The sequence below is a fragment of the Accipiter gentilis genome, chromosome 2, assembly GCF_929443795.1.
Source record: "Accipiter gentilis chromosome 2, bAccGen1.1, whole genome shotgun sequence".
In the NCBI taxonomy this organism is placed as follows: Eukaryota; Metazoa; Chordata; class Aves; order Accipitriformes; family Accipitridae; genus Astur; species Astur gentilis.
The window spans coordinates 14,296,133-14,323,937 of NC_064881.1; the positions used below are offsets into that span (position 1 = coordinate 14,296,133).

Below are 27,805 nucleotides of genomic sequence, written 5' to 3' on the forward strand. Positions count from 1 at the left end.
TTTCCTGCAGTGAGGGGCCCAAAACTGAACACAGGACTCGAGGTGCGGCCTCACCAGTGCCCAGTACAGGGGAACAACCACCTCCCTGCTCCTGCTGGCCACCCTGTTTCTGATACAGGCCAGGATGCCGTTGGCCTTCTTGGCCACCTGGGCACACTGCTGGCTCAAATTCAGCCAGCTGTCAACCAGCACCCCCAGGTCCTTTTCCGCCGGGCAGCTTTCCAGCCACTTTTCCCCAAGGCTGCAGCGCTGCTTGGGGTTGTTGTGACCGAAGTGCAGGACCTGGCACTTGGCCTTGTTGAACCTCATATGATTGGCCTCAGCCCATTGATTTCTTGATCAACAAGTGTGTAACTGGTCAGCACCTCTTGGAAACTTATCATTCACGTTTCTAATTGTAGTGGGTTTGGCTGGGATAGACTTAATTTTCTTCATAATGGCTAGCATGGGGCTACGTTTTGGATTTGTGCTGGAAACAGTGTCCGTAACGCAGGGATGTTTTCATTACTGCTGAGCAGTGCTTACACAGCATCAAGGCCTCTTCTGCTTCTCACCCCACGCCACCAGCGAGGAGGCTGGGGGGGGCACAAGGAGATGGGAGGGGACACAGCTGGGACAGCTGACCCCAACTGACCAAAAGGGTGTTCCAGACCATATGACATCATGCTCAGCATGTAAAGGTGGGGGAAGAAGGAGGAAGGGGGGGGACATGGAGTTTGGAGTGATGGAGTTTGTCTTCTCAAGCAACTATTACATGTGATGGGGCCCTGCTTTCCTGGAGATGGCTGAACATGGGCCTGCTGATGGGCAGTGGTGAATTAATTCCTTGTTTTGCTTTGCTTGTGTGCATGGCTTTTGCTTCACATATTAAACTGTTTTAATCTCAAGCCACAAGTTTTCTCATTTTTACTCTTCTGATTCTCTCCCCCATCCCACTGTGAGGGGAGTGAGTGAGCAGCTATGTGGGGCTTAGTTGCTGGCTGGGGTTAAACCACGACAATAATAAATATTTAAAATGATGTGGAGCATTAGGCACATTAATAATTACCTTTAAAAATACTTCCAGTGCAACTAGCGATCTGATTCAGAAGAATTCTAGCAGCTCTAGGCTTGAACAGGAAATTATTAATTTAGGGCCTTACACCACCCTCAGAACACCTTTACCAGTTTTTATGATTTCTTAAAAATGTTAATACAAAGGCAGGCATGTGGAACTCTAATTGGAGAGCAGCAGAGCCTCGTCACACTCAGTAAAACTTCTCATGGCTGCAGTGCAACTGAAGTAATACACAGAGAGCCCTTCCTGCAAATTCCTCCCTGCAGATTCCTACTGAAACCAGAAAGACTAATTTAACTTTTCCCAACACACCACAAAAGTAGGTTGACCAATCTGTAATTAGAATGGATGTGTTTTGTGAATGAATTTGTTGTTATAATTAGATCTAGTTCTAAAGACAAAATACAGTTATAAGTATTTTTACCAGTAGGCTTTTTTTCCCTTTCAAAGCCAAGCCTAGAAAAAACCAGTCTGACTAATTGTGAGACAAATTTACTAACCTCAGTTCCTCACTAGTAGTATTTATATGACTAGAAGTTCACTACACAAGGCTGTGCAGGAAAGAACAGCAAACACAGGAAGGGAGAACAGGAAAGGGAAATAATGGACTTTTTGGTGGAGACATTACATCATTTGCTTTGCAACGTATCTGTATTTCACAGCCAGAATAATATCAGTCAGCTCCAAGATAAGGAACATGTTTATTTAGAGAATAAATCTAGCTCAGATTTCATCATAATGTCAATATTTGCCGTATTAATACTACAGTTCCTGTCAGTTAACACTCAGTAGCTAATAACATATTGTGTGCAAAAGGAAATGATCTTCCAAACAAGCTGTGCATATAACCTGGGAATTGCCAAGTTCAGAACATGGTTCACTCCGTTTTTGGAGGGTTCCTTCATCACTGGGTACAAGGAGATCAGAATAGGTCTTCAACTGGCAGAGACCATTTGACTTCCACCTCACAGGGCTTTGTTTGGGGTTGGTTTTTTTTCAAGATTTTAGTACCAAACCTGACAACTAGGACAATTTATCAGGCTCCTGTCAAAATCCGCGGACAGTCCAGCCTAGCCATTGCAGGCCATGGCAGCAGACTTCATGCAGAGACTCCTCCCTGCCCTATGGCAACATGTGGAGAGGTGGGAGCCCAGGCTCTGGTGACCACCAGCACGCTGGGGTTGGGTTCTGGCTGCAGCTGCTTGGGGGGTCATTGCTGAAGGAAGAGGGGCAGCAGCCAGTGAAGCTGCTACATGGACATTATGGAAGTGCTGGGGACATTGCAGATGGAAAAGCGTGTTTTTGACCGGCACTGAAATCTGGAACCCCTTGACTAGATAACGGGGTTATACTTCATTAAATTTGGGTGGAAGGTGGCAAGGGACTTGCTTAAACATAACCCTAAGAAATACAAGTTTCTATAGGCCCAAGGAGTAATTTGCCAATTGCTGCTCTCCTAAGCCCAAAATAAACAGATGACTTCATGGTGGACTGCCTGCTGTATGTTTTCTGTGCATTTATTACAATGCATGCTGTCCAGGGCAGCTGTGTGTCTCTCCAAAGGAAGCACGTGTTTCTGCAGTACACACAGTTATGAACGCATGAAGTAGTCAGCAGTATCGACTCCCCCTCACCCAGCTCACATGTGGTGTGTGGGTTTCTCTTATTGTTTCTGCTGTCCCTAATATACACATAAATTACTCAGAGAATTCATAACTCATTATTCAGCAGCAGCTCGCCCCATAACCGTTGACGAGGTGGATTAAGTATCACTGCATTTACCACTGCCTGGTGATGACTTTGTGATTGATGACTCACCGATCCGCTCCAGGGGAGCAACCTCCCCTTTGTGACCCTCGGTTTGCATGTCCATTGTGCCCTGGCCTGGAGCTTGCCATCTGTGCCTCCAGCGTTCCTCCACTCACATAGGTCTCTGCATAAACCTGCCCTCCTCATGCTAGTAAAGTGGACCCCACTGACAGCTATGATGATCAAGGCTATTGCCCACCACAGTATTGACTCTGTCCTTCAGATCTTAGTGTTTTGCAGGAATCAGAAGCTATGAGCTTGACTAGCTGGCTTAGACCACCGTTCCCTTTTCTGTTCTGTCAGATGTGTCATGCGTGGCCCAGCGTGACGATCCCCATGCTGTGTGCAGTGAGCCCAGGACATACAGAGCAGGTCTCCAGGCCACCATCCTCAGCAATGTACAGAACAAACGGAATTGTCGTAATTCACAGGAGAACAAAGGCTGATCATTTTCTGCCTGAATTGAACATTTCTTTGCAGAGTTCCATGACTCGCCAAGTAGAAAATAATCCAGATGACTCTGTTTATTTTTATACCAGTTAATTTTCCTTATTTCAAAATTGTCCTTTATTTCAGCAAGATTCCTAGTAATGCAACTGTCATTCAGCTTTATTCAGATAAACCATGTTAAGTGCATAGCTTTGGCATAGAAGTGGTCCTTTCTGCCCCAAAATTAATTCTGACTTTGTATAATACTCTCTATGGACAAACAATGTTTTATTAACTTTACAGAGCGCACCTCCCTTCTACAGAAAAGATGGTTACTGACAGCACAAGAGATGATACGGAATAAAATTAAATCTAACATTCAAAACAATAATGAGTATTTCTACATATTAACATTCATACCAAGCTTAAAATTAGTACTATTTGGATCACAGATGACTATTGAATGCTATGGCAAAGAAACTACATAAGCAATGAAAATTACCATTTAAAAATAGTTAACAGCGTGAATTGGAAGATTTAATGTGTTTTCTTCTTTTAATGTACAGCCCCATTCCCAGAATTTCACTGGACCATGCGGACAGACCAACTGTCACAGCTGTCTATCAAGGCTAAATTAGATGAAGATGAACAATACAGGCTTTGTGGTTCAACTGAAGCAGCAGCCTCAAAAGTTTCCATTTCTCATTCGAGGGCACTGTGGGAGCATTGTCTTCCCCCTCTCTGAAAAGAGAATGGAACAATTATGTTACTGAAATTCCTCCACAGTGGGTCTGAAAGACTGTTTATGTCCAGCCAGGGAGACAGGGAAAACTAAAAGCTGGGATTTCATGACAGCAGGTGGGGGCAGTTTCAGGGTATATACTTCAGTGACATAATGGTCCCGATTCTTCTCTTTTAGGGGAAAGCCAGTGCTAGAAGATTTACTAGCAATGGAGGAAATGGCAATGAAAATGCAAAGTTAAATGGACTGGTAAAATTATTAACTTGAAACAAAGCTTTACAATTGGCTTTCTGAATCAATCAGGTAATTGATTCTAATGCAGAGAGCATGGCAGTAAACTAGAAAGGAAAATATACTAGTCAGAATTTTTTACCATTTACTATTTTAGGGGCCCTATCAAGTGAAGTGCTGAGTACGCAGCTCTCATGGGAGTCAGGTGGGCTCAGGAGATAGAAAGCAATCACTCAATTTGTCCCTCCTAATAGCAGTAATATTCTTATTCATTAGCAGCAGAGATAAATCGATACTTGATTTCATGCAAATACATATTCATGTGCTTCAGCATAACCTCAGGAAATCAGCTGCTCAGGTTGCCCCAGTGCTCTCAGTTCAGAAGCGGCAGGTATGAGAGTGCCAAACCATTTCATTCTGTTGTACTAATAATCTCATTTTTTTCCTGAGGTTATTTTAGTGCTAACTAGAACTCAGTACATACACACTAAAAATCTGTAAGTGCTTGGGTGCAGATGATCACCTGGAGCTACAATTGCTTGCAGGAAGAGTCAACACATCTCTAGAGAGTTCCCACTCTTTTTCTTAAAGAGGAAGGGAGTGTAGAGGCTGTCAGTCACCAGCAGTGCTGTTAAGCAGTTGGTGTCTATCCACAAGACAATCTGTGCCATCATTTCCATGTGCTCCTTGGTTATCATCCAATACCCCCAAAAGCCATGGTGACTGGCAGCAGGACCATTTGATGGCCAACTTGAAGAACTTTCTACCAGCTGCCTTCTAAGGGGGGCTGTAAAACCTTCACAGAGCAGCTGGTTTTAGCCACAGTTACTCTCCATGTAAAAACACAGAGGATTCCCAGTTCTTCCTGGGGTTTGGTATACAGGTGTAACATAAAAAAACCATGAAATAATAACAAGTTATTCTCCATCTCTGGAAAAACTCTCTGCATGTTTTTCAGTCGGCTGCTGATACAAGGATGCAAGGACCGACCCCCTCCCTGAACTGAACAGAAAGGTTCCTCGTGTGTGGACAGAAGATACTGGATCAGGGAATTAGACTGAAAAATCTGAGCGAGGAAGCTCAAAGCCAAAACTTTGTGTTCTTAAGGTTCCGTGTAGGCAAATTAATACTGTGACACAGTGACACTTTCTCAATCTCAATTAGTGCTAAACTAATTAAGAAAACTGTTTTATACACTGCAGTGAGTAGTATCTCTCTTCTTTCTTGGATAATCCCTAGTGTGATGTAAGGGTGATCGAGTATCTAATTACTCCTTAATTGAATGCACATTTTGTACATTTTTCACTAGTTCAAGCTTAATGCTTTTAGTCCAAAAATCAAAGTCAGTGAAATTAAGTTGAACTGGGATTTGGGCAGCAATTGTATTAATGGATTACTTTTGGAAAGGAGCCTAATTACAAGCCAGTCTGAAGATTTCAGTTGTGTTTGTTATAGAAATACTTAACGTATTGTCTGACAAAAGACTGATTGTATATATCAGTAGTGTTGTTATTCATGTTTACCCCTTATTCTTGTTTAAGAGTAATTTTTCTACTGTGCTAAATTAATAGCACTGTTCCATAATATATGTGGTCAAGTAACACAGTATTCAGGCTAAAGGTTTATGTACATATGAAGATACCTGCTCCTCTTATTCTTCTGAAAAGTTTTTGCAAATGTAGTATTTGAGCTACAATTGTACAAATGGACATGTGTATTATAATCAGAAAATTGCCTAGATGCCTTGCGTGTTTATAGATTATATTTCTGCCTCTGAAATTTCCTTTGCTTGGCTTGAGTCCTACATACATTAGAGTCCCACTGCTTCTGGTGGAGTCCTCTCCAGATAAGACAACCATCCCCAAAGAAAAGCTTTCAGGATCAGTGCCATAAAGTGTAAATACCTAGGAAATCTGAGAGTTATTATCATAATACCCATGGTTTAAAACAAAAGAAATAGTAACAAGGTGAATCAAAATTCAGAAATCATCCTCAGAATGTAAAAAAATCATTATGTTTCTAAGAATATTTATTTCTAATTCTTTTATATAATAATTTTATGTACTTAAGACTCCTCACAGAGAATAAATTCTCTTGTACAAAACTGGGATAAATGCAAGACTGTAACTTTATCGCAGAAACAAGGAGTGGTGACAGTAGCAAAGATGGACTAAGCTCGTATATTTTTAAGAACCAAAGGTCCCAATGTTCCCATAGTAATAGACAGAACACATTTAAAAGAGAAGATATAAGAAAACTTCAGTGAAAAGGATTATTTTTCAAAGTCTTCCAAAAGTGTTGAGAAAGTACAAATAAATGGACTACAGAGAAATGAAATAGGATGGCCACAATAATATGCCTTTCCATCTGATAGGGAGAAAATAAGATGCCCCACTGCAGCAGCCTTAGGTCAAGATCACTACACAAGATCAAAAACTTTCTTCTGCTACTTAAAAATACTCAATCTGCTTTCTGGAGAGCTTTTCCACCTCTTTTGTCTTACCATATTCCCTATCATTATTGTCTCACACAATGTTTTTATTTTTTTCCTTATAGAAACATCTTGCCTTCTCCTCCTTAACACTAGATGAAACCAAAAAGTTTAAGAGTTTAAAAAAAATCAAAGGACATGGGTGGCAAAACCAGTTTAATACTGACTACGCATTACCATTATCCTATATCTTCCTAAAAACAGCACCTGAAAGTATGGATTCAAAGTGTCTCAGAAAAGAGAACTGACTACCTTATGAATCCTTATCTTTCTTGAAACACTTTGCATTCCTTCCATGAAAAGGTCACAATTTATTGAGTCTACATCTAGTTCTGTGGGCATTTAACAACATCATGCTAACTAAAGAGTACCTTTGTTTCTCTTGAGCTGTGGGGATACATAAAAATCTTTTAAAAATTACAGTAAGTTTTGCTGTGTAGCACTGCTCTGTCATAAATTGTGGTGTTAGTCATAAAACATTGCTAACAGTCACTGCTGGTATTCTCTTCCTTGAGTGACAATTATCAGTTGCAAAAACATTTTTGGTTACCCAGATAACTTGGTTGGTTTTATTTACTATTTATTTTCAAAATGTTGTTTGCTTAGCAAGAGCTTGTTTGCATACTTTCATCCACATGAAATAATTAGAATTACAAATTCCAATAAGAGTAAGGAACTGTGACTACGTGGATCTTCAATTTCAATGGAGTAAAAATGGTCTGCTTAAAACTCCCTGTGTGATTTCATCTAGGTAAAACAGAGTGCACTCCCACTGTCCAACATGTATAACGTTGCTGAAGGAGGAATGCATATTGCAGGCTTTCTTCTGTCTGTGGTTAGACACATGTACCTGTATGTCCTTCTAATATCCTTGACATCTGAGAGCTGTTACATTACTATATTTCACACGTACTAATCTGAAGTCTCTGTATTTTAAAAAACAGGTGTAGTTTTACCAAAGGTAATCTAAGTTTCCTATCATCTTGCCTCACCACTAATTTGCAGCATTTTCCCCATAAGTGAAAATAACATGGCAGAGTTTCAGTGTGTTCGGACTCTAACTTTTGGGTTGAAATTGCCAATAAACATGCTGTGAGGGTGTTTTTTAGGCCAGGCACTCCCGGCTACATTATCACTTTCAAAGCAGCAGTGTACAGACCATACATGGTTTATGGTAAGCAGCTGGAAATTACACTCTCAAAATGCTTTTCATAAAAAAAGCTGATGATAACAGTGCATTGTGGATAGCAAAGAATGTGTGATGCTGATAGAGAGTCACAGGTCATGAAATCTGGGAGCTCTTGTCAGCATGAAATATCTTATATGAAGCATAAGCAGGGGTCTGATGCCTAGGCTACCTTATGGGGTTTTAGCTTTGAAAAGGAAGCACAGCATTTTGTTTCTTCTTTGCTGCTTCTTTATGTGCTATAGAATTTCAACTGTTTTCAATTCCTCCACCAATATTTGTGTATTTCTAAGAAAAGCTCAGTAAAGGAATGAACAAGGACAATTCCAATATGGTACTAATTCTGGAAACAGCTACAATTCAGAATGGTTTTCTTCCTCATTTAGGGCTTGATCACTCCCTACACTGATGCTCTGGCCCAGAAACAGCATAAATTCCTACTACAGCAGTGACCAGTCTATGACTCTTGGGCTGCCTGTGGCTACCAAATCCCTAAGTTGTGGCTCCTGTGTCAGAGGTATGTCACACAAGCAACAAAAGAGTTTTGCTACTCACTAATTTGAATCCTCAGCAGTGGGAAAACACGTTAGGCTGACATTACAGGGTTCACTTACAATCTCAGCGCGCACTCCATTCCTTTCTATGACAACAAAGTAGTGGGAAGCAAATTGAAAGGGCACCATGTTTCAGCCATTCCTGAAACTCTTAGTCCCCTGAATGCTCCAGAAGTTTTTGGTATGTTTCCAGTAGGTCTCCAATTATGGTGTGTGGCTTACAAGCCAAAGATGTTTGACCCTCTGTCCTATGGTCATACACTGAAATGTAAGCACATTCTCAAGTACTCTGAAGCGGCAGCAGAGTGTTGGGCACTATACATAAGTTCTTAGAACAATAGTCAGTTTTGTCAATAACATGAAGTTGAGTTTCTTTCAAAGACCGAAACTTAACAATTAAACCAACCACGTTTTAAGCATAAAACCTAAACTCAAGGAGATAAAAAATGACCAATGAAAAATCCCTTGCTGAGAAGCAGCATAAATACTCGTATTTCATCAAATCTAGGAAATTGGTGTTTGTATTTCTAAAGAACTAGTCTTGATTATCTTTGTGTTGGTGGTTTGTTTTTTTTTAACCAGGAAAAAGAGAAGAATGGTCATAGTAGCCTAGTGATGCATGGCTGCTGAAAGCTCAGTCCAGCTCTGGATCTACACAACAGGAAAGCATAAAATTCCCAAGTGTTGGAACTTTCTGCAGAGCAACTTGTTTGTGACCTTCAGGAACTACAAAGGCTACTAGTAAACTGAGAATAAAGACGCATATTGATCGGTAATGTAAACCTCCATTCAAATGCAAAGTTCACTGAGAACTGCTTAGGCAAAGAAATACAGACCATAGCATCATGCCACTCTTGCCTCCATTTCTCAAAGGCAAGGCACAGCTTTATAGATCACTCTGTATTTGAATGTCCCTTCATATTCTATAATCTAATTACCATACAGTGTGCAATGCCATAAAGAGGGGAGTGCACCACTACCTGTTTAGTACTAGCTCATTTCCACTGGCAACACCGATCCCCTGTTCAGTGTTCTATGGAAAAGGCTGCATAGTTTTGGTGCCAAGAGCAGCTCAGCAGCTTCAAAAGCAAGTGATTTGCACTATCCACTCACTAAACGCACTGGATACAGTCACCACATTGCCCCCTCTCCTCACTGTGAAACTAATGCTGTGCCAATTTCTGCTTGTCTGCTCAGACCTCTCAATATCATGCAGACAGTCTCTGCAGTACCAGGCATGCAGTCTCTGTTCCTCCCACCCTAAATTACTCTTTCCTGTTCGTCAGACCTAGAACAACCTTGGTATTCTAATGATGTAATTTATTTTTTTTTCCTCTAATCTTGAATGCACAACTAGGAAAACAGTAATTATATTAAGAATGGTTTTTAATCCAAATTAATTTCTGCTATCATAATTTACACGACATTGGATAAACTTGCAGCTACTTAGAGTCTGAGGTCTACCAGAGATGTATGTGTATGTATGAGAGTATACATGCATTTGTGTATATACAAATCAATACTTTTTTGGGAGTTTCTGAATCAGTCACAAAAAAAAAAGTTCATGAGAACTGGAGTAATGTATATAGGTAGATGGAGTAGGTATAAGCCATCATCACACTTGAAGGACAATTCTTTATTTATGGATACAAAATAAATTGTGTCTGCGATGTGAACTTTGGAGACAGCACATTGGAGATCAAATTCTTTAGTTTATTAATTATGCTCAGTGGAAAGTAAATTAAAGTTTATCACTTTCAAAAGAAAATATTCTTTCAATATTATTTTAGCTAGTTATTTTTTAGAACTAGCTCTTACTGCCTTCTTCTAAAAGAACCTCATTTATTTCAATGACTTCTGTACCAGGCACTTATTTGACCTTCTCTTAGTAAACGGGAGCAATGCCATTTAACTATCCTATGCATGGAATCACACTTACACACCCTGATTTATAAAGGGATGAAGACATGTAGGCATGCCACACTGAATTCAGTATCATTATCAATTCAAGTTGATATTCAAGTGTTTGAAATCGGACATCTTATTCATTCACGGATAAAACTGTTCCACTGATTAACAGAGGAGAAAGGCATGTCTATCAAATCAGTTACATATAAAGCAACAAGGATTAAAGAGAGGGTAATAAATCCATTGGAAACCTCAAATGATGCTGTCTTCAGTGAAGAATACACTACTGAAAAAGTACTTATCCACTAGGTAAGGTGGTAAGCCCCAAAATAAAATAGCCTGCTGGAATAATCACAATTCGCATGTTTAAAAATAGTGAGTCAGGACTCAAATTGTCAAAAAACTAGCCTTTACTAAAATGGAAGATTTAAGGTTTTTCTTATTTGATTTCTAGAAGTGGTAGCATTTGTTGTCCCCATTGCTAAGCATTGCTGTAAACCAGTAAGAATTACAAATCTTTTTCCAAGATCACCTGAGATTATCACGAAATAGCCTGATGCCCATAGCAAGGGCTCTGAGTCAGATATGAAGTATCAAAAAACCTCATGGTAACACTGAGGAAGTCACAATGTTATCCTTTCTCTCTTCTCCTTCTGAAAAAGATCTGGGAGTCCTGGTAAACAAGTTGAACATGAGTCGGTAATGTATGCATGCAACAAAGGTGGCCAACGGCCTCCTGGGCTTCACTAGGAAGAGCATTGCCAGCAGGTGGAGAGAGATGAACCTTCACTTCTACTCAGCACTGATGAAACATCTGGAGCACTGGGTCCAGTTCTGGGTTCCCCAGTTCAAAAGAAACATGGGGAAGTGAGACCAGCAACAGGCCACAAAGATGATTAAGGGGTTGGAGCACCTGTCATAGAAGAATAGGCTGAGAGAGCTGGGACTGTTTAGCCTCAGGAAGAGATGTTTCAAGAGGGATCTTATCAATGTGTATAATAATTTATGAGAACAAGTATAGAAGATGGCACCAGACTCTTCAATGGTATCGAGTGAAAGGAGAAAAGGCAATGGGTACAAATTGAAGTACAGGAAATTTCATTTAAAATTAAGAAAAATCTTTTTCCCTGCAAGGGTGGTCAAATACAGGTACAGGTTGCTCAAAGAAGTCGTGGAGTCTTCATCCTTACAATACTCAAAACCCAGCTGGACAAGGCCCTGAGCAACTCACTGTAGTTAACGCTGCTTTGAGCAGAGGATTTGACTAGCAGATCTCCAGAGGCACCTTCCAACAGCAACTATTCTGTGATTCCATTGCTCTCCACTGCCTAAAACTGAACTCAATTTTTTCACCTTCCATGTCTGAAAGCAAATCTGTACTTAGCTTTCCCTCCAAATTCCTTAACACCTGGCTGGTTCTATCACTACTGGATATGATTTAAAGAGGTTAGAAATAAGGAAAAGAAAAGGCTTTTTTGAGAGAAACATATGTGAAAACTTTGGCAACTGCAGGAGAGAAAAGGATGTAAAGGCTGTTATATGAGACGTATTTCAAAACCACACACACGACAGAGTCCAAAGACTCATTAACCCCAGGCTATAGGAGAGATATGCATTTTTAGCAGAAAAGCAGAGCCAAAAGAGGGCAACTAGATAGCCACAAACTTATTCTAAAGCCCATTTGGTTAAAGAGAGCAGTGAAGCTACAAATTTCTACCTGTTTTGTCCTCCTGAAGGCTCCCTTTAGAGCCTGGCCAAACTTTGTTCTAGAACTGGAGGGGGGTATTTTGAGATCTGGACTTTCCTATGATAGAGGAACATTTAAAAAAAAAACAGTTCTTTCCCTGAGATTACACACCATGACATATCATGTTTGTGTCAACTCTGCCATCCATTCAACAAACTAGCACAAATTGCATCAAAGATCAACATATGCCCTTTGATCATAAGCCACAAAGGGTTCAGTTCTGTCAAGGTTTAAATCAAGGCTGAAGAGCAGATGTTCTGAACATTTGTGAGCATGTGAGAGACTGAAAGAGTTAACGTCGTAAACATTGTGGTGGGGCAAGTTCTGCCTTGCCACAAGCACTGCCTACCAAGGAACCCCAGGTGAAAAGAAGCTGATCAGCACAGATCAGCAACAGGAGGGGGAGGGTGTGCCGGAGGGTGCACAGCTCCCTGTTCTGATATGCTGAGCAGGGCAGCTCACCAAGCATGGCCAAAGATCAAACAACAGTCATGTCTGCAGGGAAGGGGAAGTTACTCCCCAAACGACCCCCAAGTCCACCGACCCATCTCCCGAAGGTACTGAAAGCACAAACCGAAACATGACACTTAATTAGCCTAATGAATTCTAGTGCCCACCTGAAGGAGGGGCAAAGATGATAAAAGGACACAAACTGAAGCCCCACGTGCACGCACCCACTGGAACTGGACCCCTCGGCTGACTGGGCCAATGCTGGACACAGGACCAGTGAAGTGTCTCTCCCCCCCACCCCCTCTCTCTCTCTCTCTCTCCCCTTTTCATAATCCCTACACCTCATCTCTTTAAGACATAAAACTGTTGACCAAGTATAGGACTAGGAGTGGATCCAGCTGCCCCTAGGCTCTTCTCTGAGAAGGAGTCTAGAAAGCAAGGGGGTCTGCTCTGAACCTCGTGACTCAACGGGAGGGCTCTCCTTATTCCCTGAAATGATGTATATGGTTACACGGTTTACTGAGGCAGTTTCAGGCCAGTTCCTGTTGTGAGAAACCCCACAACCTACTCTTATGCCTCCCAAGTTCAGGTTGCTTCTGCCATGAATAAAATGTTTAACTGATTGTTTGGTGTCGTTTCACCTTAATTTAGCCCAAGGGAATTCCAAACTCCACATGACTCCCTGGTCTGTCCAGCCCGGGTCATGACAGAGCGTGGCATGCATAGAGCCTGCATTCTGATTCAGTCAAAACTAATTAGAGCTTTCAAGCAACCTCTTTCTGCTCCTGTGTATACAACATTTATGGAAACGTTTGTCTCCTTTCCCTGACAGAGTGACAAGGTCATGAAAAACTAATGTTCCTCAAGGTTCTTCAAATGCTGTACCACACTGTTTTGGAACAAAAGAAAACATTGAAAACTTTACTGACAGGAGTTCCTGCAGCCTTGGCAGAGGGGCATTGTGTCAGAAAAGAAGTCCACCAGTGTGTTTGTATTTGTAATATTCAAGACATACCAAAGCTGTAAAATAAAAGGTAATCTCCTCTTTGAAAGGAAGAAATGCTCCATCTTGGATCACTATGTAGATGCCACCCTGACAACTGTTACCTCCCCATCTGCTGCTGGGTCTTCATAGCAATATTCAGCTGATGTCAGCAGTCCCAGCTTAAGGACCATTACCCATTCCTATGAATGAGGGAGGGTATCTTTTCTGAGGATGTCTGAGGTCTGTGTGAGGAGCTACTGTTCCTCAACACCTTCCTCCTGGAGAGAACTGTGAGAGGAAATCACTACAAAGTAGGTAGGATTGTTTTTTTCCCTTTCTCCCTCTTTGCATAGAAGAAAGGTGATCAAAGCCACACAATTTCTTTTTACGCTTCATTTTTCCAGCTCCCCAGAGACAAACTTAATAGCAAGGATATATTGTGAACCCTTGATTGGTTTAGTGCTATTTGGACTGAGGCATCAAAAACTATAAAGAAGACCTGGCCAAATGAATTTCTGATAAATAATTCAACCAGGTGTAGAGAGCCAAGTACCATTTCTTCTGTGGACTACACAATGCCAGGAGTCACAGTTCTTTCTCAGTGCTTGAGAGTCCATAATTAGCATAGCCCTACAGTGAGGACTATCATTTTACATTAAAAATTCCATCATTTGGCAATTAAAACTACAGATTATTTTGTGAAGCATGGCCAAGATAAATCTTATTATTTAAAACAAATCTTTATAAGTATTGACAAATGTAATAAAATTTCAAACATGAAAGCAAAAGGGAAATTTTTACATTTCAATTCCAGCATTGTAAAGGAAACTCTTTCAGGCTTAAAATTCAAACTCAGCGTGTCAAGTAATTTCACTGTTACAGACTTGAATTACCTGCACTGGCCTGAGGGCATTATTCACTTTCCGAGAAAAATTGTACTTTAATATTGCTGTGGTTTTCCCAAGTAATTTTTATGCAGAAGCCAGGATGAATTTGAAACATCCATTTTGAGATTAAAGTGATGACATTTGGTGACTGCAGAGAACCATGTAATTGAGAACCAGGCTTAGGGATGTGCCCAAAATTAAATATGGGAATAAGAAAACAATATTAATAAAAGTTCTTTGCTTAACTTCTGGGATGTGGATATTAAGTAGGGTTATAAAATACAAATAAACCCTTACTTCAGAAATATTTAGATGCATACACTATACTGAATGCTTACGCTATATGGAAAGACCATGAAATTGTTGGCCACTGTCCCAGCCCATTTAATAATTTCTACCACATGCAGAAGGAAAGATAATCTTCCCACTCGGTTTTAATGGATCCATTTTTGGAAGCATTGAATTATCAATCTCCTTCAGGGGTTATCTGCTGCCTGATCATTTGTTAACTTCATATGAAGTTGGGGCCTGGACCCAGAGCATGGTCTGAAGAGGCTTAACTCCACAACAGAGCCTGACGTGAACTAAGGAGTTCCATCATTGACCTAGATAGGGCAAGAATTTAATGTACAAATAAATGTCCTTACCCAAAAGTGTTTATCAAAAACCTTTCAGCAGCATGCTTCCAGGATAAACTCTAGATGAATCAGTTCTCTTGTGAGCTTAGAAGAAGCTTTGACGAAATGTGCAGACAGAAAAACTGATGCTTTTATATAATGGATTCTACCAGTAAAATAAGGTAATGGGTAATAAAAACCCAATGTTTTCATTATTTAAATGAAGTTTATGGTAGGATAGTAGATGAAAAATGTTACTATATAAAAAAGTAATAGGACTTATTAAAGAAAGCAAGTGAACAGATTCATTCTTTTCTTGAAGACTTCCCAGATAGCTTGCTGTCTTACTATTTGTATCAGGGTGGGGCCACTTCATTACAAAATCAGCCATAAATGTTGGTGTCTTGACTCATTGCTTTCAAGGTAACTAGTTTTCTTGATAGCAAATTTTCTTTAACTCTTCAAGAATCTCATTACTATGTTTTTCTTTATAGTAAAACATTTATTAACTAAGTATAATGAGGTTTAGGAGTAACTGTTGAGCATCGATAGAATTTATCTTGTAACTGATAGAAGCTAGGGGAACATGACATGGGAGGTTTTGATAACTGAAGTGGGGATAATGCAGGTTCATATGTGTATTAGCTCTTATGCATTGAATACAATGTCATCCTTCAATTCTTGCTCTATGAGCCAATGAAAGCTGAAAACATCACTGAGGACAAGAAGCAGCAATTACTTTGATGAATGAAATATGAAAAATTAGCCACGACAGAAGTTAATTAGTTTCCTCTTGTATCTGCACTGGTTTTGCCCAAGATTCGGTCTTGTTGGGAAAGAACAGCATTGTAAAGCAGGGACAAGGGATCCAAAAAAAAACCTGCCTCCTTTGAGAATTAAAGGCCTCCTTCTAGAACTACTACCCTGGTTTCTAACAGATAACACTGGAAAGATTCACCAATGACTGGTCTTCTAAAAACACAGTAAGAAATCAACCAGTGAACCTCAGTAACTGCGGAAATCTACCACATAACCTAGGCATACTGTGCTGTTGCTCACTGCAGTAGGAGAAATTTAAAGCTACAAGAAGTAACTGTGATGTAACTGTGTGTGTTCCACTGCCTAATTACAAACATTTCAATTCACTAAATCGCATATTAGATACCAGTCACTAAAGAACCTAATAGTAACCAAACTATTTCAGCCACTAAAGAACCAATAGTAACCAAACTATTATACCACAGGATAAAATAAAGCACTACAGTGTCAAAATTTACGATTGTGACAATATATCATAACATTAGCTGAAATAAACTCAGTGCATTTTCTCCTTTAGCTCAATCTCCCCTATGAAAATTATTTCAATGTTTTTATTTTTCTGCTAAGCTTTTACTTACCTGAATAAAAATTTATTTCTGTTGTTCCTTCTCTTCTGCTACTGAAATGCAGCCCTGATGACTCTATCGCTAAGTGGCTGAGTTGGTCTGAAGTTATCTCCTAGGATTCCATCACAGCCCTCTAAAAGTTCAGCACCTTTAACATGTGTCCTCAGCCTACGAAATTCCTCTATCTGAAAGGCAGAAAAACAGACATGAAGAAGCTGAGATACATTCTTCACTATGAAGACTATGGGACTATTGATCAATATCAGCCTTGCCTAGCCACTTTTGGAGTTTTGAAACTTGGAGTGTTCAGGTACCATACACTAAGGTCAACATACATTATTAATAACATTTTAAAAAAGTTGACAGCATTGTCAAAACATTTAACACACAGAGAAAAATAAGAACTTTTATGCACATGGTTTGGCAAACTTACCCTTTGCTTTTTTCTAACTTCTTTTGGGATCTATAACCTTCTTAGCCATTGTAGATTATATCCTATGAATCAACCTCACAGTTGTGACATGAGACTAATATTCTGGTCTTCTTCAAAGAATTGCATTTGAGAAAAAACTTGGTCAATTATAAACTGTTTTGTATTTCTCCCAGTGATTTATTTATTGCCTGAAATTGTTACTTCATTTAACTACAAATTATTTTCTAAACCAGGAGAATTCTGAACAGACTGTCAGCTTTAGAGGACATCTTATATGGAAAAACACGGTTTTCCCAATCAAAATAAAGTACCACTTCAAAAGTTCTGCAGATGTAGGTGCTAAGTGTACTTAGAAAATCAAATACAGTCAAAAATCAATATAAAACATTTCAATTGCTCCAAACCAAGTATGTTTCTGGTTTATAGACTCTTTTTAGATTTTTCTAAATCTAATCTGGTGTAGGGAAAAATGTGAGCAGCTTCCATCTCCATCCCTGGTATCAGCATCAAGCTCTGTGTGATAGAAACTAAGAAAATCAATGCATATCTCAGCAATATTATACCTTATTGTTCACAGTGCTGTTTTTAAGAGTCTGGTATTTTAAATAAGTAGTTACAACTACTAAAAAAATTGTGTTGTTTTTTGCTTTGGCATATTGACAAGCTATCTTAGCTGGATTCAGCAAACCTACTTGGAGGCTGACTCCCCTAGCCTGAGCCTTTGTATTCGTACTGATTCCATGATGCCTCACTATCCAGCTCAGCTGTAACTTGAAACTGAAGCTACACAGAAAGAAAATGCAGCTTGAAATATTTAATAATTTTATCATTTAAGAGATTATAGAGAGTTAATTTCCTCATCAAAAACACCCTATGAAGGATTACAGGGAGAATGCAAGTGTGATTCCAGAATTAAAAGAAATGAGATACTAAACAGCAGGCAATGGCATTTTTATTCTTATACTGCCTGCAGAGAACACTGTCTTACTGCAACCTGGAAGACAACTGCCTTCATTGTTGCTTTCCACTGTACAGCAGAATTGATACAGACTTATTTACTTGATTTAGAGGTTAGCTCTGCTCTGCTTTATTTTCCTCAAAAAAACCAGTGTGCTTAGAAATCAACACTCAGCTTCTTACAGCTGAGATACAAGGTAAAAGCTTAGACTCAAAAGATGAAAAGCAGGACAAACTGTAAAACTCTTTGAAGGTGGTTTTAGAAGCAAAACCCTGATTTGGAAAATTTTTTTGTTTGTTTGCTTATTTAAAGCAAACTGAAAACAAACCCACTACAGGATTGGAACTGAAAAGTCTTCAGGAGTCAAGTGCTGGTAAATAGCTGAATGGGTTTTGCAAAGGTAGCCTCTTTTACCATCTGAATCAACTCTGGAAAGTCTGAAATAATTGTAGTTTAGGAAGGAGCATTTTACAGGAACATGGCTTTTGTCTGATCTTTTGAGAATGAGAGACTTCAAACAAACACAGATGAAGGAGAGGGAAAAGCACACTTTCTGCAAAGCTGGCGTTTGTGAGCTGTCTCCTACTACAACTACAAATGCTCTGCCCCAGTCCCCACAGTGAAATCTTTCTCCGAGAGGTAGTGTCCTCACAAAGCAGCTTCCAGTTTCTTCAGTCAGGAAAGTAGGAATGACCTCATGCCCATGCCTGCTCTTTAGTCTTCAGGGAAGTCAAGAGTTGTAGTCCTGCTCCAAGGGGGAAATTGCTTCTGAGATCATCAGCCTCCTTGTTTAGTCCTTCATATGATGGTTCAGATCCCCTGGGACAGAGACCTTCTACACATGTGGTGTTCTGCTTCACTCTTGAGAAGTGGTTCTGTCAGAAGGACACTAGCTGTGCTGACACTACTTTCCCTACTAAATTTCCATGTGATAAGGCGATATGTGTGCCCTATTCATCCTGCTTCATTTCATATGGAACAACTTACTACGTCCTCCCAACCCCTCATGAGTCAATGTTGCGAAGTACACTCTGTAGGACTGCTGAGGAAATAGATATTTTAGAGGCATACAGCTAAGCACCCTTGAATATTCACATACTTTCAACAGGAATAGCCATTTATAAAAGTTTTTCTCATGCCCAGAAGACACTAAGGATGACCTAGGCCTGTTCACACTAAAATTCAGGATCAAATTCTAACCAGTGAAGGGGTAAATCCACATTGTTAACAGTCATATTTCTACTGAGTAAAAGTATTTAGTTTATATTTTGTAGAATTTTGAAAGAATGTTTTTATCACTTCCCTGTATTCAGATCCTGAACACTGCTTTCTTCGGTTTCACTTAAATATTTGCTGAAGAACAGAACACACAAAACAAAGAATTTGCATGTTTTCTCTATTTCTTCTATATGAGGAATAGAAGCATCATCTTTCTGCTTGAATATTTCACACACCTCCATGACACCTTTCAAGAATACAGACCTGCTTCCCAGTGAACAGAATACCAGGAACCTCTCAGAGTGCTTTATTTCACAGGCTACATATATTTTGCATAATTCCCACTCCAGCTCCATATGCTAGTTACTATTTCTGTCCTTTGGAAGCTCTTGATTTTGATTGAGGTAGACAAAAAGACTAGAGACCTTGCCATTCAATACAAAACCAGTTAACTCTGACAATGACTACAGCAGAACAACAGCTCCTTGCTGCATCATTGTTTAAAATCCCTACTCTGAGTGGTTTAGACAATGCACTTGTTCTGGGCTTCAGTGAACCACAAAGCACATTATTCACAAAAGTCAAATTTTTACAAAATATAGGGGAGAGAAGCATGAGCAAGTCTTTTTCAATTACTTCCTGCTCTTTACTGGCCTAATAGGAGGGAGTTTTCTATCTTCTCCCATTGCATTTCAGCAGTGTACATGCATGGGCGAGGTGTCTCACAAAAGCGCTCAACGCAGTTCTTTTGGGGTTGTATATTTCAACATAAGACAAGCAAGGATGATAAAAACCATAAAATGAGGGCAGGAATATGCAAAAAGAGCACTGCAAGGTGCAGCTTTCCAGACAAGCTCCTTTCCACTGAGGTCAGTAATAAAACTCCAAGAACCAGATTTGCAAAGCCCTTATTCTCTGGGGAAGAAGAGTCGCCTGCACATGTTATCCAGAACTCACAGAAAGACCTGTGAAGCAAACAGCTCTCTGATCAAAGTGAAGCCTCATGTCAAAGAAAATGACTTGCAGTGAGGAAACAGCATTGGACTCCAGGAAAGCACATTCTGAGGCTGCAGTCCTGGCTTGCTCCTATGCTACTCGTATAACCAACACACTCAGATCCCAGCTGCTGAAGTGAGGTGCATATGGAGATGAATCTCCTTTCAATTAGCATTGACTTAGATCAGTAGCAAATCAACTCTTTGAGCTTTACTATCTATAAATGTCTTCAGGAGAAATAGAACAAGGTTCTCTACCTTGCAATGGTCAGCCTATTAAGCCTATGCCAAAATGGTTACTTCTCCATTGTTTCAAAATAAGCAAATATGAAAATATATAGACGTGACCATGAACTAGAATTGCAGTTTTATTCATTTTTTCCCCTTATGACCCACAGTTTCTTAGGCTAAACAATATTGCTATGTTAATTACAGAAAATGAGAATGTGAATGAGTATCTTGTCTCCAGTATATTAACTAGCTTCATCAGAGGAAGGCAATAAAGCCTATTCCCTATCAGACGGTGTTGTTCTTTATTGTTACTTGTTATTGACACTCAGAAGTTGATTATTTTATGACCTGAAAAATGAAAATAGAAAGCCTTGAATTTGTCTCTTACCAGCTATAACCACAGATGCTACTAGTATTTACATAAATCACTTGAAGTTTCATAAGCTGTGTTCATTAGTATACCACAGAAGAAAGTTCTACAAGTTAATGACACATGTAAAAATAATGTATTTAAATCCATTAGAAATGCATTTGCACTGAAATCTGTGCTTTAATACTACAAGCAGGCTTAATAAAATTAAATGCCTTCACCAGCCTTCCATGGATGATTCAGAATGGTATATGCTACACTACATCCTCTTATTTTCCATAGATAAAAGCCCTTGCATTTCTAATCTCTCCTTAAATGGAATCTTTCATAGGCAGTCATGCTCACATGCACAAAAGAGGCCAGATACTTAATTGCAGCCAAAATGCTAATTGCAAGTTAAAATCTTGGATGTCTAAGCTATAGGAAAATATTCTGGCATCCCCAAAATCTTATTTTGGGCATCCTGGAGAACTCTCAGTCCCTTTTGACTTTAGAATCCCAGAATCACTGTCTCTCACTTACTTGCCCCCATATTTATTTCAGTTGACATCTGAAAGCGGTATCCGGTGCAGGTAAAATTTTTATCCCACCTTGGCAAAAGTCCTTCATGATCTTAATAAGTCTGTTCTGCACAACCTTGACTTTAATGCTGCTGCATTCATAACTAGCAGTGAGGATTTTTTTTCTAATTGATGCTGATCTACAACAAGTACAAGGTATTGTGGATGATACTGGCCTAAGTCCAGTCCAATCTCTCACTCTGCTCCAGTGCCACGTCTACCTGCATACTGTGTCAGTAGCAGAGAAAAAAGGCTCTCCATGACTTCTGTGCCCTTCATCAGTGCAATGTTCTTGTTGGATTGGGTTTATACCCACCAAAGTAATGCAGCAACACAAACCAGCTACCCCTCACCTAAAGAAGGCCATGGTTATGAATCATACTCTTTTCCACAGGCACTATGGGTCCCTCTTTTCCCCAGGCACAATATTCTCTTCTGGAGACTTATCCCCTTCACAGCATGTGCCAACATCTTGTTTTCTTGTGGGAAATGAATACATAATAATATTAACTAAAGTTGCATTTCTCTGCCTAATTCTTCTTTCATTCACCCTCTTGCCATCTCCCACCGCACATGGATGGCTTGAACTGTGCCCTCTTCTATGCATTGACTGGATGAAAAGGGAATAGAGACCGCAAAATCTGTAACTAGCATGAAATAAAATATCATACAATGTCTCAGTGTAATAGTTATGGCCTTTATACTTCTGATTAAGTCCTCTTATCTATCCAATTCAATCTGCACAATTAGCTGCCAACTTACAAAACGCACTCTGTCTTTAAAAGTTATTCTGAATCTAATGATGCCAACGGAGTTCTGTTTCCATTTACTTGGTAGCAAGCAGCCATAAGAATTATCCTTTCAATAAATACCAGACTCATGATGGGATACATTTAAGTTGCAGCTACCATAAAAATAAGCTTATTGGGAGCTATTGTTTTTATCCTATGATTAGAACTAGAATTCAGTTTTCATATGAAAAGAAACATTGCCAATTTCAAATTGTTAAAATTGTTAAAATATTGTATTGGGATTACTAGAAAGATTGTAGATTATTAAGGCTGAAATAATTTATCACCTTTTATACTTTTTTCCCTTCTGTTTGCAATGCTTCAGAGCAGGCAATGAAAATTAACATATTCGGCTTCAGGGATTTTACACAGTTTCACTTAAATTAACCCACATTCCTCCAGCTCAGATTCACAGACTGTGGAAGAATATTCATCAGGAGTTTTCATTGTTTTTACTGGACTATTTGTAGACAGATTTTAAATGTCTTCTATAGGAAGGCTCACATAACTGTTAGATATAACTTTTAAAAAAAAACTACTTTAAAATACATACACGTGAAATCAAATTTAAATAGGTAGTTTCCATTTGACATTTATTATAAAACAGAATTAAAAAAGAGCAAGATAAGTTAAATATAGTTCAATGCAATATAGCTAGCCTGTACTATGTTAACATTTTTCATTCTCCAGGACATAGTGTCTCCCTGTGCTTTTTTTGTTCCTTTAACATCAAAAAGCAGTGATATTTGAAAGCTTACAATTACAAAGAATTGAATTTCTTTTGCCCATTGACTTCTTTCTTTTTCTTTCACTTAAATAAAGAATTATTTTAAATGCAGATGATAAATGATAACAAGGTTTTTCATCTCTGACCTTTGCATTGCTTTCAGTGACTCAAAAGGCTTAACCTTTACTTGAAAAGCCATGTACTGATCTAATGGGATCTTCAAGGAGAACAGATATAATGTCCTGATATATATATTTGCACGCTATAACCTTTAGCTCATAACCATATTCCAAGGTCACTTTAAGCACAGCTGTTACCTGCACTTGGGACACAGTCAAAGGATAGCGAAATAAAATCCAGGTGACACCTTCACTGCAGGGTGGAATGGTTAGAGAGCCCTCATACACCCAGTAGTCACGCAGAAGAGGATCTGAAATTAAAAGAAATATGGAATTTTAATGACATTAAGGAAGATAATTGTGTCTTTCAATTATGACAGCTTATGATAGCCATGGGCTTGCTCATATGATGAAGTTAGTATGCAGTAAGCTAAAGTGTGAATTTATAACCTGTCAATTTATAACTGTCCACTACTTTCTCATGTGAATGTACGTGAGCTTGTGGTCATCATACTACAGTAACTTCTCCCTGTAGATGAGTATTTTAAAGATGAAAATGCCACTTTATAGATGTGAAAAACAACATGTGCACAACTCCTTAAACTAATACAGCAAATAAATAATATGGTGGGAAAGAACTCCTGTTAGTGTCAGAAGCTACAAGAGACATCCAATTTTGAAGGCAGAGGGGCTGTGGTGATCAAATTTTAACTGACTTCTACATTTAGGATATGTCTCAAGGATGAATTTATTTCTTTTTTACAAAAATTCAGTGAAAACAGCTCAAGCCAAACTTTTCACTTCACAATTCTGGTGACATATTTTTTGAGATGCACTGGTGCCTCCTAGATTTGGAAAAGTGAGTTGAATTTCACAGGGGAAAAAAATCAAGGTTTATTTAAGAATAAACTTATTTTAATAAGTTTATAAACTTATTAATAGGTTTATAAATAACTGTTAGAATAAACATTTGTCTGTCAAGAAAACATACAATGGTTTGTCCAAGCAGAGTTTTAACTCTACATACAACATGTTTGATTTGAACTATTTTAATTTTAATTCCTCAAAGATTCTAGTCACACTGCACTTCCTAAGTGAGACTGCACAGGGCTTTCCTTTGCTGCTGTAGGCCATACTCACAAATGACTCCCTGACACAGTTTAAGAAGTATGGAGAGGAAACTGCCTGACTGTAAAAGAGGGGACAAGAAACAAACCTAGAGAGGAACTGGAGACAAAGGGTGGTTAATCGTGGCATGGAGAGTTAAGGGGAAGGTGGCAACTAGCTTGACAAGGACAGAATGGGAGATTGGAAACGAATAAACTTGCTTGGTTGACCTAACCTTTCACTGCCATTTCACTACTAGCTCAGAAAAATATCAGTAGAATTAAATCCTACTAATGAAGCCTGCGATTGTCAGTGCATGGATTTTGTTTTGTTGGTGTAATTCTCTTTCTCAGTTAGGGAATTACATAGCAAATCCATTGAAAGCAAGTTGCATTATCAAACAAAAGTTAAGAACTGCAAGAATTAATTCAGCCCATCCTGTGCATGCATTGTGACACAGTCTTTGTTACATGATCATGTATGTATTTTCTAGAGAACCTTTCATCATTTACTTGCAAAGATGGATGATCTTCTTTTGAAAAGCATCTAATAACATTTGGATTTCTCAGTACAATATGTGGTCCTTGGTTTTCTTTTTCCCATGCTATTCAAATCCTGCTTGTTAGAAAGACCACGTTTTCTCATTTTTCATATTTCTAATGCACTCATTTCTTCAGTGTCTGAGTGCTTCACAAACATGAATTATTTTATCCTTCTATCACCCCAGTGTGGTGAGGAAGGACAGATTACCCCTACACTTTAAAGCTGGGGAACTGAGGCAAAGAGAAGTTAAGGTCAAATGGATCTATTCATTTGAGGTGTTCAATATGAGATGCTTAGAACCTGATTTCTCAGAGTAGTTAATTTTCTATAGCACTTAATGCAGTCAGAGCACTGCTCCCATTGACTTCAGCTGGAGGTGTAAGCACTCAGCACTTCTGCAAATCAGACCCCATGATCTCAAGTCGGGCACCTAGAAAATGAGGAATACATAGTTAGAGATCATTTATGAAAATTTTGGTTTATGTGACTTGATCAGCATCAAACAGGAACTGTGAGGCAGTGGTCCTGTGAAAATTAACTTATGGTCATGCAATTAGAAGTTGTTTTTAACACATATGCATGAAGGGGCACAGGCAGCCTTAATTCCTGCAGTTCCTAATTGCTGAGCACTTGACTTTGCAACCTAAACAACATTCTTTTGATATAAATAATATAGTTTAATGTAGACATGGATTACTTTGAAAAATTAAAGATCTTGCCACTATGACATGGAATTTAGCTCAGAAGGACTCCTTGCAGAAAAATTTGTGTTATAGAAATGCGTTTTTTAAAAAGTCACTTTTTTTTTCAAGACAAGGTAGAAGAAGTGGCTGTTTCTTACTGTTTCTCTTTAACTTTTATCTATATGAATTCGAATTTGCCTTCCATTGTCACTACTCCTTGTATGCTATACAACTGTCATTGCATTACGGCATTGTCTTCTGATGCTGCCCAAAAGCTGCCTTCGTAAGTGGGTAACCTTACACTTCCTATTTTATGCCGAAGTAAAGAAGTACATACAGCTCCCCCTCTAGGTGAGGTGATAAATCATCAAGAAATCTAGCCACGGTGTTGCCAGCAGTGCATGGACTACAGTATCACATCCCATTCACATGACGAAGGTGCAGATTTATCGTTAGGTTCCAAAGGGACTTCATTCCTATTCACCTTATGGGACACACTCTCAGGCTTACAATTAGGCTATGCTTTAGATCGAGATTGTCTCAGCCTCTGCAGTTAGCTAGTAATCCACACACACAGAAGTAAGCAAAGGCACCTTACCTGGCAATAAAGAGTTGGGATTAAAACAGGGTATTGTTTTGGACTTTCCCTGAAAAAATGAATACAAATCAATCTCATCTCTAGTTTCTTATTAAAATGATGATGAATGGAGAGGTAAAACACACTGTGTGTTCTTATAACGTTAAGCCTTGAATTCCTGTGCAAAGCAACCTCATTAATAGCCCCCATTTAATCATTGCATTTGTGCTTGCAGCTATACAAAGACTTTTTTTATTCTATTTTATATTTTAGTTGTAAGGTTATCTCAGCAATTTGTTAACTTTCTACCTTTAGTACCTGGGCTCCTTCCAGGTCCCAGCCTTGAAATTCTCTACATGAAATTCAGGGGTTCCATACAAAATGAGTTTAAAAACAAAGCCAAAGTGAGCTTTTCCTTGACAGATGTAGATAACATGTAATAGCATAAAGCTGCTTCCACATATTTAATGCAAGAAAATTTTATGTATGCCAAAAGTATGTTTGACACTGACCCTCTGAAAGTTGTTAGTATAACACACTCACAATGATGAGGCCTTCCATGACCTTCCTCTACTTGGCTGTCCTTTCAGTAATGAACCTACAGAGTTACATACACTATTGTTTTCTCTGACACCTTCATAAACAATGAGTTTATAATAATGACATCATGACTGAAGTTTACCATATATTATTTGACTAAAAGAAGATTTTTCAATTCCCTTCTAATAACAGCTTCTAATTTTTCTACACTTAGCCATCCACTTAAGGGAATGGCTAATCTCTCCAGACCAATACAGAACACCTCATTAATACATCTCTAAATCCTTTAAAATCAAAAGTAAGAATGATTATTTCTATGTTACAGACAGAGATGGTGAAGCAGAGAGATGGAAGTAACTTGCCCAATGTCATTTAAGATAGCATCGACATTCTGGAGAGCACTCCTATCTCCTCAGTCCTGCTAGGCTTATTATCTGTCCTTCAGGATCCCCACACATAATCCACCTGACAAGACAGCATTGTGTTTTTGCTGATTTCCCACTGAAAGTTAATATGGGTGCTCAGTTCATCTATTCTTTTCTTCTACAAATTAAAACCAGGTAAGTTGGGAGATACTGCTGCTGGTATCCACTAAGCTTGTTGCAGTGCTCGTACTGGTACAGGAGATCAAACTTTCTGGCCACCAGAAAAGGAAGTAACTACAAAGATTGTATATTATCTGAATACTGTAAAATGCTGAGGTTCTGATGCAGGCCACCAAATGATGGCTTTCACATGTCGTTTTACTACAGACACATCTGAAACCCTTCTCTTGGCTTCACATAGACTGTTTGCTCACTTGCTCTCTCTCTGGTCAGTGAAGGAAGCATTTCTTGAGACTATGCCTTACCTTATACTGGATGTCCTGAAGAATTTCAGTTACAGCCTTTAGGCCTACATGCTCTTTTCCTATCTGAAATACAGCAAGTAAAGATAAGTTTAAGTATTTTGCAAATTCAGAAACTGTGAGGCAAGACAGAGGCCAATCAGAACAGTAAGTTCTGTAGATGTTTTCAGTTAATCTACACAGCCTTCAGTTAACCACACACACTGATACATGGCAACTCCAAACAATTAAATCACTACAAAGCCACCAGTCAAAAGTAAACAAGGTGTAAATAACTTTAAAGCAGAGACAGAAACTCACAGAACAAGAGAAAGAGTCACAGTTAAGTCTAGTTTAACCCTGTTTTGCAGCATACACTGCAGGTGGAGTCAAAATCATGCAGCATTATGGCATATAAATGCCAAGGATACAGTTTGTCCTTACCAGTTTTTGTCAGGAAAGTACACAGAAAGGAACAGAGCGAACAAGCACGACAGACACTTTTTTAATTTGTTCCCACAGAGTTGCAAATCTGGCCCAAGGTATCTCTGAAGCTCTGGGGAGTTTCTTCCTGCCTGCAGAGAGCAGAACGGCAGATACCCTCCCTCATGGCATCTCTGGGATCCTGCTGGTGAAAGCCAGGCTCCCA

General features: G+C 39.1%; 1 protein-coding gene across 2 annotated transcripts in view; it reads right to left on the reverse strand.

Annotated features, from left to right (window-relative positions):
• Positions 1 to 27,805, reverse strand: part of CA8 (carbonic anhydrase 8) — a 389,740-nt gene that overhangs the window by 335,726 nt on the left and 26,209 nt on the right. Inside the window, exons 5-9 of one of the 2 annotated variants that reach the window (XR_007508545.1) lie at positions 27,181 to 27,243; positions 25,812 to 25,860; positions 23,079 to 23,191; positions 16,491 to 16,663; positions 3,578 to 4,036 (exon numbers count right to left, since the gene is read on the reverse strand). Coding sequence is in view for 1 of the 2 variants with exons in the window: in XM_049820810.1 (XP_049676767.1) it covers positions 16,529 to 16,663; positions 23,079 to 23,191; positions 25,812 to 25,860; positions 27,181 to 27,243 (360 nt within the window). In the remaining variant the exon portion in view is untranslated. Of the gene's footprint in view, positions 1 to 1,759; positions 4,037 to 16,490; positions 16,664 to 23,078; positions 23,192 to 25,811; positions 25,861 to 27,180; positions 27,244 to 27,805 lie in introns of those variants that run through there. The other variant, XM_049820810.1, reaches the window with a different exon arrangement.